The sequence below is a fragment of the Diadema antillarum genome, unplaced genomic scaffold, assembly GCF_040938485.1.
Source record: "Diadema antillarum isolate AM-2024a unplaced genomic scaffold, OU_Dant_1.0 seq00000843_RagTag, whole genome shotgun sequence".
In the NCBI taxonomy this organism is placed as follows: domain Eukaryota; kingdom Metazoa; phylum Echinodermata; class Echinoidea; order Diadematoida; family Diadematidae; genus Diadema; species Diadema antillarum.
In genome coordinates this window covers 7,505-24,665 of record NW_027271718.1, presented here as the reverse complement: position 1 = coordinate 24,665, position 17,161 = coordinate 7,505, and the positions used below count along the sequence as shown (strand labels likewise).

The 17,161-nt window shown below is 37.4% G+C and overlaps 2 protein-coding genes across 2 annotated transcripts in view; one reads left to right on the top strand and one right to left on the bottom strand.

The window, feature by feature from the left end:
* The window catches only part of LOC139740220 (proteasome activator complex subunit 4-like), a 46,206-nt gene extending 33,046 nt beyond the window's left edge, over positions 1-13,160 (bottom strand). Inside the window, exons 1-10 of the mRNA XM_071650803.1 lie at positions 12,928-13,160; positions 10,219-10,359; positions 8,303-8,419; positions 7,261-7,305; positions 3,974-4,123; positions 3,392-3,455; positions 2,575-2,649; positions 1,802-1,921; positions 1,306-1,395; positions 324-382 (exon numbers count right to left, since the gene is read on the bottom strand). Of these exons, the coding sequence (XP_071506904.1) occupies positions 324-382; positions 1,306-1,395; positions 1,802-1,921; positions 2,575-2,649; positions 3,392-3,455; positions 3,974-4,123; positions 7,261-7,305; positions 8,303-8,419; positions 10,219-10,359; positions 12,928-13,142 (1,076 nt within the window). The 5' untranslated portion in view covers positions 13,143-13,160. The remainder of the gene's footprint in view (positions 1-323; positions 383-1,305; positions 1,396-1,801; positions 1,922-2,574; positions 2,650-3,391; positions 3,456-3,973; positions 4,124-7,260; positions 7,306-8,302; positions 8,420-10,218; positions 10,360-12,927) is intronic.
* Positions 13,161-13,544: 384 nt separating this feature from the next.
* On the top strand, positions 13,545-16,961 carry LOC139740227 (acylphosphatase-1-like). The gene is made up of 4 exons (XM_071650811.1): positions 13,545-13,614; positions 15,269-15,285; positions 15,786-15,895; positions 16,550-16,961. The coding sequence occupies exons 1-4, from the start codon at positions 13,545-13,547 to the stop codon at positions 16,662-16,664; spliced, it is 312 nt and encodes a 103-aa protein (XP_071506912.1). The 3' UTR covers positions 16,665-16,961.
* The last annotated feature ends 200 nt before the right edge of the window (positions 16,962-17,161 follow it).

Genomic DNA, 17,161 nt, shown 5'->3' with positions numbered 1-17,161 from the left:
TCTCTACAACCAGCGAGACTTCATTTTGTTCTTTTACTTGACGAGAAGATTGTGCAATCAAAGATAGAGTTAATTGAAATAGAAGAGTATTTCAACAGTACAAAAAGCAGAGTTAATCTCAGAGTTTTGCTCGAGTTCTTAGCACTGACTTAAAACCACGAATTCCACAAATGAGAGAAGAATCAATTGGTACATAAAAGGAGTAATTGGTGAGTGATGGGCTACAGACCAAAGTTTCTGCTACCTTCACAAAGGCACTGCATGACACATCCATACACAAATCTACAGCAATGGAACCCTACAGAATAAAACAATCACTCTACCTGTTCACTCTCTTCACAAAGGCATTGGCAAGATGAAAAAGCATTCTCTGAAGGTTGAACTGTGTAGAGAAAGAAAGCAAAGATGTGTAACCATCTCTTCATCATTACTTCTTCATAGAACAATGACAGCTTCTGATCTGGGTACTGGTATTTGTCTTGGCACAAATATGTAAAAGTTACATATATCTCTACAAAACAAAAATATCATTATCTCTTTTAACAGTTTTATTGTTAGCTCTGTCCATTCTTCAACACTAAGTTGTAGACATGGCATATTCATCCATCCTTCATAAGACTGCGGTGGTATTACGGTCTAAATGATGATAAGAGAAATTTTACTATACCTAATCCTTTGAAATGGAGTATGCACTGTGTGTTTTTCATTAAATAAGTACACAGCAAATGCCTTTACCTCCAGAGAAATCAGGGCAATGTTAGGTCAAGAAATGGTCACAGCCACAGAGTGGAGGTAAAAAGCTGAGATGTATTGAGTCTTTAATGCAGTGTGATAAGAAAAACAAGGGAAGAACAAAAGGCAAGTCTCTTTCAGCGACAGATTGTTGACTTTTTCTTTAAAGGTAACTGAGAATATTTTTTTATCAGACTTGCATTTTGTTTCATGTGACCATTAAGGAGCCACTGAATGCTTATTGAGCAAGCAACTATGGGACCAATCCCTGGTAGGCAATGAGGATAAAGTCCCTTGCCTGGAAGCACAAAACCGCTGTAGTCAGGACTCAAACCAGGGACGTCATGATTGATAATCCATGGTCCTATCTACTAACCTACAACAGCTTCTTAACCTGTTGAAGACTAGTCCTGAGTATACCTGGGCAGGTGTCTATGGAACATAGGTGTTGTAGCAAAATCAAACCGTCCTCAACGGGTTAATATGATTGTCATTTCTGGGGATAAATGAGACTTAACAATGCATACACAGTACAGTATTGTATACAAATGTTCATAAGTAGAAATGACTTACTGAATATTTGCCAGTGTTGGATGGATGAAAGTAGGAATCCGTTGCCACGAAAAACTTCTTGAGATGCTCTTGGCAGGTGTTTGTATGCCCCTACAAACCACAGAATAGCACTGAAATCAGTACATCTATATAGCATAGTGTAAGTTAAGAATACTCACACACCCTGGAATGGAATCAGGTTAAGCACAGAACATTTCCAGTAAGTTTATATACTCACACTGTAATTCACATTCACATTACTATAATGAGCTCCACACATCTTACTAAGAACAGCATAAGTTTTCTACAACCTTGTATGCATTTCATATTAACCATACTTTTAATTCTTTAGCCTCATTCCCCCCCACAACTTCTAATGCGACATACAATATGGAATAATTATATAAGTAAACAATCATATAGGTCATTTTCATAATTTTTCATGTCATGCTTTTGCACATGCATATAATTAATGCATTTTATTCTCTCTCGTTTGAACATCACAATTTGTTCTTACTAGCATTGACACAATCCATGTGGTGAGGGGCCCAACATCAAAGCCTTTCCCATTTCTAGCCACTTGGAGCTTCTTGGAGCCAACTGGTAGACTGAGGCCTCTCAGAAAGCAGGTGAAAATCTGGGGAAGCAACCAACCAGACAGAAGTGACCATTATAGGCTCCCAGGATGCCTACTGCCAGGTAATTTTATAGGTGAAGGCATACTGTACAAACTGGCCCATATTTTCAATCTTAAGTATCCAAACGAAGTCAGCAAAATCTATAATTTCTATGAAGAGGATGTATTGAGAAACCATCACTGATCAACAAAAGTCATAATGAAGTGTGTGTGTATGTGTGTGTGCATCTGTCTGTCTGTATGTCTGTCTGTGCAGAAAAAAAATGACCCTGGCCTGTAAAAAAGATTAAGCCTGTTGTGCTACAACAAATTCCAGACAAAGAGATATGTGATAATAATGTGAACCCTGTTAGAAAATAATCTCCACATATTGTGATACAACAAATTCCAGACAAAGAGATATGTGATGATAATGTGAACCCTGTTAGAAAACAATCTCCACATATTTCTAAATTTTCAACAGCACTGCCATGTCATGCTGCTGAGTATTGTAATAAACACAAAGGGATATATTGAGCAGACCTTTCCACATATCAATTACAATCCTGACAAATGAGTTCGTAAAGGCCAAGAATAGGACTATTCATAAGCAAGTAGTACAGCAATGTATAAAAAGTAACTACAAAATTTGGAAGGAGATATGATTGTTGTACCTTGGGTATGTGAGGGGTCCAATCGATGTACCCAATGTTCTCTGATGCTAGTCTGGCAAACAAATCTACCAGAGCCTGTGATGAAGTGGAAGAGAAAAAAGATGAGAGGTAAAATTTGGTTGTCATGGATGAAAAATCAGATCAATTTACATACAATACCACAAAGATTTTATTTCTTGATTTCATTCTTGGCTTTGAAGAACACAATTTACAAAATAAAAGAGATATGTGCAACATAAACATGGCAGCTTTCTTTGACTGAACTAAAATATACATATTGAGCAATAGTGTGGGACAATCACAAAATAGCAACTAATAATATCACAGGCAGTTTCAAGATACTAAATACTAACATTACTTCTTAACTGCAAGAAACCAATTTAAGTGTTACACTGAAAATTAAATAAATTGAAGACTATCAATATACTGTTACCAAATTTATTCAAACTTTGTCTTGTACATTTATGAAATTTCTGAATATGCAAATTAACTTCCAACATTTGTGAATAAAGTCATGGTCATAAAGAGTAAAACATAACTGTCATAATGAAAAAAAAAAGTGAGGAAAGAGCAATGTTGTGAAATAATTGTCATAGAAAGCTACAGGAGGAATGCCAAATCCAGTGGGAACAGCAGCTGTGATGTTTCTCGCTCATGGATATCAAACTACTTCCTGTTTGCTCACAGCATCTCCTCTAAATGTAAACAAATATTGCGCAACTGTTTGTTTACATAGTAATACCACACCACCTTCATCTGCCAAAAGTGTAAAATTGGCATCATATATGACAGAAATGAAAGATATAAGACGACTTACGGACTCTATGCAGGGTGAGTTCTGAGAGTTACTCCAAATGTTAATCATCTCATCTAGCCACAACCTGGAGGGGGATGAGAGAGCAAAAGTGAGCAAATGTTCCAAACATCAAAATCTCAAAAAGTGCAGAGAGCTGTTCTTAAATAAACAGATGAATATATGCGTACTGTAAAAGGGGTTATTTTTGTGCGACTAATTTTTCGCGCTTGGCCGGGTAAGAGGAGTTTCGCGTGTTTTTATTTCCGCGGAATCAAGACACCAAGTACAGGTACATATGGCAAACAAAAACATTCGTGCCCTTTTATTTTCGCGCTAGTGTCTGGTTGCGCGAAATGCGCGAAAATTTCAACACCGCGAAAATTTCCACTTTTACAGTATTAGATCACAGAACTACACAGGAGAAAAATGCGTAGATATAAGAGTAAATATGTACTGGTACTCAGTTTATATGAGTATGCTTTGCAGTAACGGTACTTAGGATTTACAACATAATATAGACATCTAAAGATTATATGGCAACTAATATCTATGAACTAATGTCATGTCTAGGAAATGTAGGTCAGACAGTGAGGCTGAACTCACTTGAATCCCTTCTGGTGCTGCTCTGGTGGGAGTAATGTCGGCATGAAGGCCTCAATGTAGAGGATTCCCTTGGTCATGGTTTCATCAAATGGGCACAGCAGGGGACGCCATTCGTCCAGCATTTCCTGGGTACTCTCAACAGAAAAGTACCTGCGACAAAAAAAAACAACCACCCACAATCAAGATAGAAGAAATACAGTGCATTTCCATTATAATGAGCACGGTTGTAACAAAATTCTTGTCATAATGAAGTATTAATTCAGGTCCCCATATTACCGCGTATATATCTCTATATACGTTACTGTTAGGTTGAAATGAAATTTTGATTCAATGAAAGAACTGCCCATCCCAAGAGCTTTGATATAACTGGAGTTGCCTTTTCTAAAACTCATATATCTCATTTGTAATTCATTTTCAGCATTTATAGTCCATACAGAACTGCTTTAAAATCTAGGCCTACATGTAAATGATGGGTGACTTTGAATAATCATACCAAGTATAGAATCTATGCCAACCAATTTCTCTATTTTGGAATGCGTATACCTGGAAGCGTGCTTTATTTCAAATACTATATATCATTTGGGCTGACCCTTGATATTATTATGTGAGTGTGTGTTGGGTGTGTGTGTGTGTATGTTTGAGTGTGTGAGTTAGTGTGCGACGCGCGTGTATTATATAGTTAGTCGAATTTGCGCAAAGAATATGAGGCATTCATCAACATAAATATTGTCACCTTTATAACGATCTTTTTTTTTTTGAGGCATGATTGTTTTTTATTTTGGATAGTATTACTCTAATAATAATTAATATTTAATAGCTGTATTTTTTTTTCTTCATATGAGCTCCTTTGCGGAGACGCCCATTATGAGCTCCCTCGTGGAGACGATATGAGCTCCCTTGTGGAGACATCAGGGTATAGCTAATAATATTCTTGTTTAATATCTATAAGATTTATTTGTTTTATATTAGTATTGTCTGAGGCAAATTATTTGATGTATAGGGCCCCAATTTTTCTCTCTTTCTCTTCATTCTTTAAAACAACAACAACAACAATGCTAGCAAATCTTCAGGAAAACTGATATGTTCTAAATAAGCAGAGTTTCATCTCTTTGGTACACTTTGCATAGTATTCATACAATATATAAAAAAAGCATGGAAACTTCTCTTTTCCTTTAGAATCATATTGTACCTAGTATATACGAAGTTCAAAAATGATTTTAATGTATAACTGACCAGAAGATAAAAGAAATAAGTCAAACAAAACAACCACAAATGTGACCATACACATTGTATTCCTGCGTGATCCAGCAAAACTGTGAACAACCCATAGATATATAAAACAATTCAAAAAATGACAGAGAAGAGCAGTGTCCACTCATACCAAGGAGATATTAATAGGAAGAAGGCTTAGGAAGGTTCTTTTGTTGTTGCTGAAATACAGATCACTGCTCTTGGACAATTAAGACAACTCCACACTTGTTTACATGGTGGGCTTGCTCTTTTTTTACCCACGCCGATGAAAATCGGCAGGGGGTTATGTAAAGGGTTCCGTATGTTTGTTTGTTTGTTTGTTTGTTTTTTTGTTTTTTTTTGTTTGTTTGTTTGTTTGTTTGTTTGTTTGTTTGTTTGTTTGTATGTTTGTTTGTTTGTTTGTTTGTTTGTTTGTGTACAAGATAACAAGAGAACGGGAAAACGGATTTGCACGAAATGTTCAGGGAATGTTTGGATAATGACAGGAAAGAATCGATTAGATTTTGGTGATAATCGGTTGACCCTTGCAAATTCTGTGTGACCTTGAAGTTTTGACCCCATGGTATAGTGACCATTCCGAAAATTTCCCGTTTCTCACTTTGCGATTTTCCGCTACCATACGAAGACATAAACTCCCCAACGATCCGACTTCGCTGCTCAAATGTTCGTAAGAATTCCGAAATTTACGTTTAGGCCTATTTGAGGGACTATGTCCTTCTAGATTTATGAAAGTTCGTTCTCCGTCATCACAAACTGGCCCGTATTTTGATGATTTTTCAAATCAACATTGATTGTTTTTTTCGTTGGAGAAGCATTTTGCTCGGTCGCAGTCACACTGCACGATATGCGCGCTCAATGTCAATGCGTGTGCAAGGCCGCTGAAAATGCATCGCGCTCTACACTGTTGGTGCAAAATTGCACCGGGGACGTTGCGGCGCTCGTTGGTGGGCTAATACTGGTGCAGTAGACATTTGCATTCAACCCTTGCATTGAATAATTCCCGTAGACACTAATCATAGGGGTAATTGCCTAGGGGGTACGTAAATTTTGTTTTTCTTTTTTGCTTTTGTGGATACCATCAAAGATCGTACACTCATACGACCTTTGATATTTGATGATTTTTCAAATTAACATTGATTGTTTTTTTCGTTGGAGGAGCATTTTGCTCGGTCGCAGTCACACTGCACGATATGCGTGCTCAATGTCAATGCGTGTGCAAGGCCGCTGAAAATGCATCGCGCTCTACACTGTTGGTGCAAAATTGCACCGGGGACGTTGCGGCGCTCGTTGGTGGCCGAATACTGGTGCAGTAGACATTTGCATTCAACCCTTGCATTGAATAATTCCCGTAGACACTAATCATAGGGGTAATTGCCTAGGGGGTACGTAAATTTTGTTTTTCTTTTTTGCTTTTGTGGATACCATCAAAGATCGTACACTCATACGACCTTTGATATCATCACACTCTCGGCTTGCTATAATCAAAATATCCCGCAAGAAAACGGCGTATTTCTCGATTTTTAGCGCTTTTTCCGCGACCCGTCGCGTAGACAATACTCTTAAAACTGGACTTAATTCGCGCGCGCTTGGAAAAGTTCCGATTCTGCACTTTTGACGGTGGAATTTGGGATTTTCGATGGATTTTTGGAGGAGACTTAAGGACTTTCCTGTACGTGAATGAGTGTTAATACCGTATGTGTAATTATGTGATTTGCGTGTGATGTGACTGTAGAACCAAAGATCGTACACTTCAGTGTACGATCTTTGGTAGAACTCACTGGCTGGTGATAAAGCACACTGGCAATTAAGTGGCCGAATTCTGGTAGATGACCGAATGCACATTATGTTTACCCCGACTTTGTACTTAGGCGTGGGTCTGCCGCCTTTGACGGCCCCTCTCTAGTTTTTATTGCAGGCTAGATCCCTAAATGGTAAACAGTGCACTAGTTTCAGTATCGCTAATTCGCATCCTATAAAGATGATTTGTCAATGGCAATTGGCAATCTCTGAGAGTTAATCTCGATCAAGTTACTTACGGTCTTGACACCCTGATCAGACTCTTGAGTCTGTTTTCCAGGGAGCTGTGGAAAAGAAAGAACAGAAGGTCACCCATCAAAGTTGGTAGTCTCAGTCAAAATCTACATCAAGTACTTTATGATAAAACAAGAATAACCTGTCATTTATGAACAATGATATCCTGTGGGAGTGATCTCTTGGAGTAGAGTTCTCCCTATTCAAAAGTAATCTTTTTTTTTTTTTTACATCAGGAAAAATCAAAAGCATCTGCAGCAATATCAAACATTGACACTCTGTAGTACAAATTGCAATTCTGGTCTAAAAATCCATTTTGATATTTGATTTATAAAAAATGCAACTTCAAAAGTTCTTCAGTGAAACCCTGAAATAACTAGGATGCCGGAATCGCCAATTTGACCTGATACTGCACCAGACAATTCTCAATACTTTGTAACCTGAAACAATCAAGATGCATTTTTTCAGCTTAAATTTAGCACCACATAAACGATAATATGAGCGTCATTTCTCTATACAGAGACACACTGGCCCCGTCTTATAAAGACTTGTGATTGATTCAAATCAATCACAACTTTACAATTGAATGCAAATCCATCTTATAAAAAAGTAATGATTGAAATTAAGATGGAAAACTGCAATAAATCAATCACAGGTTGCGATTGATTGCAGCTTTCAAGAAATTTGTGATTGATTGATTTCTATCACAAGTTTTTATAAGACAGGGCCCAGTTAAATCAACAATGCTGTTTCTTCTTCTGATCACTAATACGAGCGCCTGTACAGGCATGCAAGTTTAAATCATCTACAAATTTAAAACATGAAACCAGTGCCTTTGTGAAACAACAACAAATTCAGCAAAACTTACAATCACTGGTATTAAGCATTAATGGGCATGAAGATGTTTATGACACTAACAGTTGTAGAGTGTTGCCAGAAATTCATCATACCCATCCAGGAATGAAAATTGAATGCTGTGAAATGTCCTTTTCTAAAGTCACATTAGCAATCACAACAACAATGATAACAATAGAAACATGTACTCACTGTGGAAACCATTCCAGGCCAAGAGGTTCATACTGTGAGTATATCACTCTCTCCACAATCTTGTACAGAGGTTTCCATGGTATTGTGATGTCATCACGAGACAGCAAGTTCCTCTTTCTGCGTGTTTCAAGATGAAAACATTGACATTAAATTGTCCTCAATCTGCGTGCAAGGAAGTCTTATTGTCGTTCTGAAACTTGACACTATCTTACTAATTACTGTGCTAAATTTGACAGAACAAGAACAAATCAATAAGACAAAGATTTACAAAAATTGTCTCCAAAATAAACTCACAGAATGAAGGTGACAGCAACTTTTAGCCTAATTTTATTAATACATTATAAAGAAATACAACCAATAATTCCATTGGTAAATGCACATCTATGAATATAATGTAGGTCATCATGTTAGGAGATCATACCAACTGAATTTGTAAAGCAAAAGCAACATGTTCAAACTCTGGCACACCTTGTTGTAATATTACCCCTTGATCTGTCATTGAAAGTCTCCCTAAAGTCATAACATGCCCTGGGTAGTTTACTTAGTACTTTACTGAGTATTTCCTTTTTCATTTCTGTTTTTTCTTTCCCCCAATTAATGTGAAAAGCCAATTCTCTTCCTGGCCTATAAAATTGTGTGCAGATACACTTTTCATGTTGACACTGTAAATATTGACAGACTGTGAGACAGGCAGCAAAACACAATGTCACCAGGAATGACAACAAAATGGCACCTTTCAATTGAGTCCAGTCATCCGATACTTACCAAGCCTGGAAATTCCCGATGACCTCATGTGCACACTGAGTTGCATCGTCTTGGCATATATTAGGTAAGCATACAAATAGCATCTAATCTCAAGGCCACCAACACATATGGCTGCCCTCAATTTATGCTGAGTCATGGTAGAGAGCAGATAACCCTCAAACAATTGAAATCAATAAAATTCATCAATATTCTTAAATGAGTCTTCTTAACATTAATTACTGTATCAGGACATTTCTAACATAACTCACAAGTGAAGATTTTGGATTTTTCTCTCACTTCACTCATACATTGCATGAAGAGGCAGGTTTGTTTGTGTACAGAGTATGATAAAAATTTCCTGACAAGACCTACTGACTATGGCAAAGAACTTATCCTAAATGTCTTCTTTCATGAATTCAAACCTACATTAATTTGAATTGATCCTTTTCTCTCTGGTTCACTGTCATGTCGACCTTAATTTTTTACTTGACCTTTTAAAATGACATGACTCAAGAAGCTGGGTCAATAATTATTTGGTCACATGAACCAGTCCACACAGCAATCAGTAATAATATCTCCGATTGATGTAAAGTATGTGATAGTATCAGTTCTATAATGTGTTAAGTACCTAGAAATTGATAATGGCACCATGATTCATGGGACTACAAACCCTCAGATCTAAGACTTTTTTAATGCATCTGTCTGAAAATATTAAACATTGAATTAATTTTCTTGTTGACAGACAGAAATAGTATGCAAAAACTGTATAAAAAAAAAGAGTATGAACTTGTTACCCTTTTCATTACGTATGCACATACATTTCAAACATCCCTTCTCCAAGATGCAAAAAGTTGGGTTTTTTGTTTTAATTTTTGAGAAATAGCCAGTAGTCAAAGATAGGAAACACATAAAATCTTTTTGTTGATAAAGCCTTGAATTATATAGTAGTGTCATCAATGTATACATGACAGTAATTTCTAATGTATTTAAAACCCATTCTTTTCATTAACATCTACCGGTACCATAAAATGAATAAGATCCACTGAAATATTAGTAAAAAAAACAAACAAACATACAAACACACAAAAGTTTGAATAGGAGATGTCTGAGAAGCACATTGTTTAAATCTCATGCCCTAAAGAGATTGTTGGTTAAACATTGTGACAGCTTACTTCAAGAGCATAACAAGGATCCTTGCGAACTCTGACATGAGTTTGAATTCCAGGTCAGGTATGTTGAGAAGTTCCAGGTAGAGGTTGATGAAAACAATGTGTTCCTCCTTGCTAAACTTCCTGCCATAGTAGCGGATGTACCTGCAATTTGTGAAATAATTTGCACATTGTTGCTTAATAGAATACTGAACCTCTTACAGGAGTTAATGACAGTACAATTTTCTTTTCTTTTTTTCAACACACCATCAAGAACCATGTTTATATTGACTGTGATGAAAAAACAAAAATTTTAACATGATGGGATCAAGCATTTCAAAATTAACCTAAAATTAAGTTCAAGGGGCTAATGTACTTCCATATCCATGTAAATTGAAATACCTCAAATTATACAAAAGCACATAACACCAAAATCACTGGATTATACTTTAATATACTGAGCCTATTTCCAATACTTTCAACCAACTTTGAACCAAGTTGGTCATCCTGAAGCATTGATATAGACGTTGACTTTCATTATCATGTTGTTGCTGCAAACAACCCACTCTTTGTATTAAAGCAATCACAGCTTACGTTGCCAGCACAATCTGAAACTGAAGTAAGTCTTCTAATATTATGCAACATATCTTTCAAGTAAATCAGGAGCTAAAAATCAACCATGAAAGAAGCCAGCTGAGAAATGCCTTGTGTGTGTGCATGGTCTATCTCTGTCTGTCTGTGTCTGAGTGCACACTTGGAACTGCATTTCTCATAAACTTCATTCAACTTGTCATAAATCATTTGTACACTGGTTTTTAGCTTCTCTGGTTGTACTTGAATTGTGAAAGATACTTGTACGTCACATAATATAGACAATAGAATTCAGATGTCTAACTTCATTTTCAGATTGCTCAGGCAGCAGTGTACGTCGTAAAATGCTAATGAAGATGCTTGAGCCAGTACAGTAGGGAATGTTGTTTTGAGCGATGACATGAAAGTCGACATTGATATTGAACGCTTTCCAATGACTGACATTAGTGCACAGTTCAAAAGGCTAGATTTGACTCTCTGAGTAGCTGAGATAGTAGAATTCACATGTTCGAACCATTGAAAAGAAGAAGCCAAATAAAAATATCAATTGACAAACAACCCGCAGCAAAATTTGACCTCTGGTGCCAAAATTTGACTGCACACAATAGCATAAATTTTACAATTGTAAATCTATTTTATTTGCAAAATTATAATCTAAAGCAAGCCGCACATAATATGCAAACGCCGTCCAAAATCTGACCCCCGTCTCCATGTAAAATATAAACTAGGCCCTATGCTTTTGCGTGTGGTCAAATTTAGGCATGGGAGGTCGAACCTTGGACAATTTGCATTTAGGGTAACATCCCCAGTATTCGGTCACTTAAGCTTTTTTGCAATATTTTTCAAACTAAAATGATACAAACATACATCATATCTACAGCAATGTATGTGAAATATATCAAATTTCTTTAATCTCAATTTTCATTTTGTTAAATATCACACAGAATTTCACAAAATCGCAAAATATATGACCTTCAAAATTCCCCAGTACCGTAGTTATTGGTAAACTCAGCATAGTGGGTAAACTCGGCCCCCAGTGCGCACGTTACAGCTAGTTATAATGTGCGCGCTGGGGGCCGAGTATACCCGCTAGGCCGAGTTTACCCATAACTACGGTATACGGTCACCGCCTCCAGTATTTGGTCATGCGATATTCGTGTTCAAAGTCAATGCGTGTTCAAGGCAGCTGAAAAACATGTGCGCGCGCTTCCTTGTTGGCGCAAAATTGCATTGGGGACGTTGCGGCACCCGTTGGTGACCGAATACTGGGAACTCGGCACTTGCATTCAACCCTTGTACAATGAGACACTGTATCGGCATGTACGGAAATTTTGTTTTTCTTTTGCGTTTTTGAGGATACCATCACACTCCAAGCTTGCGATAAGCAAGAAATCCCGCGAGAGAACGGCCTATTTCTCGATTTTTAGCGCTTTTTCGGTGACCCGTACTCTTAAAACTGGGCCTTATCCGCGCACGCTTTTGGAAAGTAGCGCCGATTCTGCATTTTTGACGGTAAAATTTGGGATTTTGGATGGATTTTTGGAGGGGGCTAAGGGAGTTTCCTGTTGTGAATGAGTGTGCAAGTATGTGAATTGATGTGATTTGCGTGTGTTGTGACAGTTGAACTTACTGGCTGGTGACTAGTGATAAGTGACCGAATACCGGTAGCTGACCGAATACTGGTGCTCTTACCCTACATGTAGAGAGGGTTCTAGGTGGTGGTCAAATTCTACTGGACAACATTAAATTTTTAACTTATAACTTAAATTGAGGAATTACACTCAGGCTTGCTTTACACTTGTAAAGTTGCTACACTTGTCTAGATCTTTCAGTGGAATCCCTCAAGTCTAACGTTAGATTCATATGCTCGGTGGAAGTGAGCTCAACCTCAGTCAGCATGGTCGTGATGCCAGGTCAGCAGCAAATGAAAATGCGCTCTGGTTAAGCAATCCACATTTAATTCATTCATCTATATTAATCTGATAAATTTACATAAAAGTAGAACCGATACAGTGAAACAAACTCAGTGAATTATTTTTTTCTAAAATAAACTAACATGGCTTGATGTTCTCCTGATGTTTACAGTTAGACATTAGACCATAGCAGACATCTATCTAACGTTACAATTTTTTACTGACTTACGATGAAAACTTTCCTGTCCAGAACACCACTCCAGGCCGGAGTTCCCTGAGCTGTACTGCGAGCGACAAGTTGGTTTTAATTTCAACCAGTTGTCTGCTTGATTCCCCATCTAGACAGTCTGAATACGGTAACAGTTTGTTGTACACAACCTCCTTCTGAAAACGCGATTGTCGTTGTTCTGCATCCGCAACACCTTCATGACTATGGTCATCCATCTTTTCCAAACTGTGAAGTGGCATTTATCGCAAGTAACAAGTCATGCCCGTATTTATACTGTGCATGTCAAACCCGTTCAATCACCGGTGTATTCCACATACAATGGTTCTCACCATCTTACGATTCATTGTACATTATTCGGCATAGTGTTCGCCGACTAGTGTAGCTCCTCATGATCAGCAAAGTAAGCTAACTAGATCTATAGCAAATACCGCACATTTTACAGTAACTTTTTAAAATATGCAGTAACTTGGGTACTTTAGCCTGAATAATACTATGATTACACATATATTAATTTTGAATATTTCTTTGTTGCATGATTATTCATGAAATCGTTAATTATTGAATAAGATTATAGTAAGATATCGAACGAGGTAGTTAGTTACGACTTCGGGATTGGAATGGCTTCTGCTATTGCGGGAAGGATGGCACTTAAATCAATAGATTTCGAAATATTCGGTAGAGTTCAAGGTGAGCTAATTATTTTATGGTACTTTACTTCCAACGTTTTTTTCCATATCTGCCTCTTTTCATTCACTGAAACATTATTCACCAGAAATTATACTGCTCCCTACAGATAGCATAGGGTCCCCTACGTCTACCACACATCTTCTACCGTGTTTTAAAGTTTACACGCACCTTGCACCCATTGACATGTACCATTTGTACAGAATACTACAATGGAGATGGAGCGAGCGAGCGAGCTTGACCGAGACTCCGGAGAGATCGGTCTGCATCATATCTTCATCTTGTCGGGGATGATAAATTTCATGTTCGTTTCGCGCTCGGGGATCCGTACAGAGACTGCGAGCTGCGTCTGGCTTCACGGAATGCGGGCTGTAAAAGTTTAAAAAAAAAAAATGATAAAAAAATCTTCCGGACAGACGTATTTTTCTGTCTAGTGTAGAGCCTCGAGGGTAGAGCCTATCACGAAGATCTACACTCGACTCCTTAGCTGAACATCTAACCCCGGCGCGGGGCGCTGTACATTGGGGTCGCTGCTGTGGTTACTGAACATCTAGATCTACATACACAAATCTACTTTGCCTTGTCCTTGAAGAGTTTCTGGTTAAAACCATCTGAAAACTGTGCATAGCTGTCGTGGGCAAAGGTGATCATGACTCAAAAACAAGTTTAGTACCGGTAGCGTATTAATGGTAGGCCTACTGAGGCCCATATAGTTTACCAAAAACTTGAAATATAATATTTAAGGCAGAGCACATGCTTTTTTTCTTGGTATTATTATATTATTGTGGATCTGAGATTAAAAAAAAAAAAATTAAGGTGAGACATAAGAGAGAAGTGTGGTGGATGTGATGCATGATGTCTTACATGAATACATATATGTACAGTGTTGTCAAGGCATCAGGGTTGGTGTGTCTAGCTGGCAATAATTGAGTACCGGTACTACTCAGTGGATCCAGAGCAGAGGGTGGCGCACCGGGTGCGCGCGCCCCTTTTTTTCTTAAACAAATGAAATAAGAATTAAAAAAATGGGGGGGGGGGGGGGCTTTGTGCCCCCTTTTAATTTTTCTAAAGGCGCCTCCCCTTTACGGAATTCCTGGATCCTCCCCTGCTACTACAGGTTCTAGTAGTAGTACTACTTCACTCGAATGGAACAAAGAAGTCGCCTGTTATATATGGGAGGGAAGATATGGAGCTAGACCATATATTAATATTATATACATATTGTACTTAACTGCAATGCTAGCCATTACAGTTTTTTTGAAAAAGACTGAAGTTTTTCTCATTTTATAGTACCAATGTAGCACTTTAATAGCACTTAAGCCTTAAACCCAGTGGCATGCCATCCTAATTTTCCTTTTTTTCTTTTCTTTTTTCCATGGGACGATCCAGATTGGGTATGACAATGTGGAAATATGTGACCAAGGATGTGCATTATGATTGTTTACAGAGATAGATCTGATTTGATACTTCACATGATGCCCTTTTGGACTATTTCTATACATTGGTCAAGGACATTTGTGGCAGCAACAATATTAAAGACTGACTTCGGATTATATTGCATGATATGATCTAGTGCATTCTGACTGAATAGAGCCTGATACTTTTAACAGATTTGAAACTTTCTGTAAAACACTTATTTGTGTTTGCTTTCATGCAGGTGTATTCTTCCGAAAAGTAAGTACCAATCATTATCTTTCTGTATTTTCATCACTAGGAAAAGTTAGGAAAATATGAAGATTGTCTGCTTAGTTGAATGTACAGATAAAATGAATTAAAAATCATTCAAATTATTTGAAACTTCTTGTTTTGTTTTCAGTTTGTGAAATGCATAAAGACCGAGTTTTTATTTTTATTTTATAGTCCTATTTATTATACATACTTGTATTTGTTCTTGCAGACAGATTGGGTCTGTCCCCAAGCAAACTAAAGAGGGTGTTTATAGTATTCCCTAGTCCTCTTTCCTGTAGTCTCCGCATATACTGTGCATTTGAAGTACTCACTGACTTTTTTTCAAATTAATTTTGCTCTTATGCAGACCTATTCAGTCACATTTTTACATGGGAAATTGATCTTTGGTATAAGATGAAGTAGGGAAGACAGTTTGACCCTTTGTATCCAATGCTGCCCTTTCATTGAGTCCTAATGAACAATTTTTGTCGGTGTTGTCGATCTAGCATACACGCCTCAAGGCAAAAGAATACAATCTGACAGGATGGGTGCAAAACACAAGCAGAGGAACCGTCATTGGGCAAGCACAAGGTTCGATGGACAAAATCAGTCAGATGTAAGTGCACATACTGAATATGCAGAAACTCATCCACAGGAAATTTGCTTGTGAAACCAAAAGTCGATATCTACAGTAACAGTTACCCTAGTGATGTTAATCTATGTTTACCAAAGTGAACTGTTAGTAGTGTTTAAAAGAGACATTTGTGATTTACAGCGATCTTATTCAAATATCTACAGTGGATTGTCCTTATAAGAAGTCAGATATTACACAACTCTTAAAACAAGATAATCTTACCTAGGTCACAACTCTTTGTATTTCTTTGTACATCTGTACCTTTGTTTAGTGAGAAACCTGATATAATAAGCTAATTGTAATGTCATCTAGGTCCTTGTTATAAACGAGGTACCCCTGTATACTGGTACATGTATTACGAATGTGTTGCCAAGTCTTCGAAATTCTGTTGGAGGCTTCCCAGAATATCAAGTATCTCTTCTTGTCCAGACAAGAAAATTTAAATCCTCCCTGATTTTGGGATTACTTTTGCTGGCTGTGCTACATGTAACACACAACTACATGTACATGTACAGTGTTTTCTTGATTACTCATTGGAGTTTTCCCAAACTTTGTTGCAAGAATGTTTGCAGCCCTGATAATCTGAGTGCAAATATAAAGTGTATTTTGTTCCTTTGTTTGTTTGTTTGTTTTCAGGAAGAGGTGGCTGAGGACAAAAGGAAGCCCAAAGTCTAGGATTGACAAGGCAGTGTTTTCAAATGAGCAAGAAACAGAAACGCTCACCTTCCAAACATTTGATATCATCAAGTAGATTGGTGTGTCCATCATAAGATATACTTCTAGCTACAAGGCTGCCAGTAAATACATCTTGAAAAGTGTAAGGGACAGTGTACAAGCATACTTCCATCTTATTCTCACATCATAGTAGAGGGAAGATGGTCAGAAGTGATGGAACATATACTTGTATGTTTTAATGAAAATGTAGTGCTTCATAAATTTTATACATGGTAGAGTATGTTTAAAACGGTTGTTTAGGGGAAGTGTGATACACATCTGAATACCAGAGTTGTATTTAATGTACAGGTATGTGTGTGTGTGTGTGTGTGTGTGTATGTATGTATGTATGTATGTATGTTTGTGTTTTCTGTCTACCAGTATATGGGTGTGTGCACACAAGTTTACCTAAGGTACTTGTGCAGTCACATATTTTACCAAACTTTGAAGTGAATTTTTCTTGCAAATAACAAGTTGTTGTACATGTATGCACAGTACTCTGCATTCATAAGTTGTCAGGTCATCTGGGGTGAC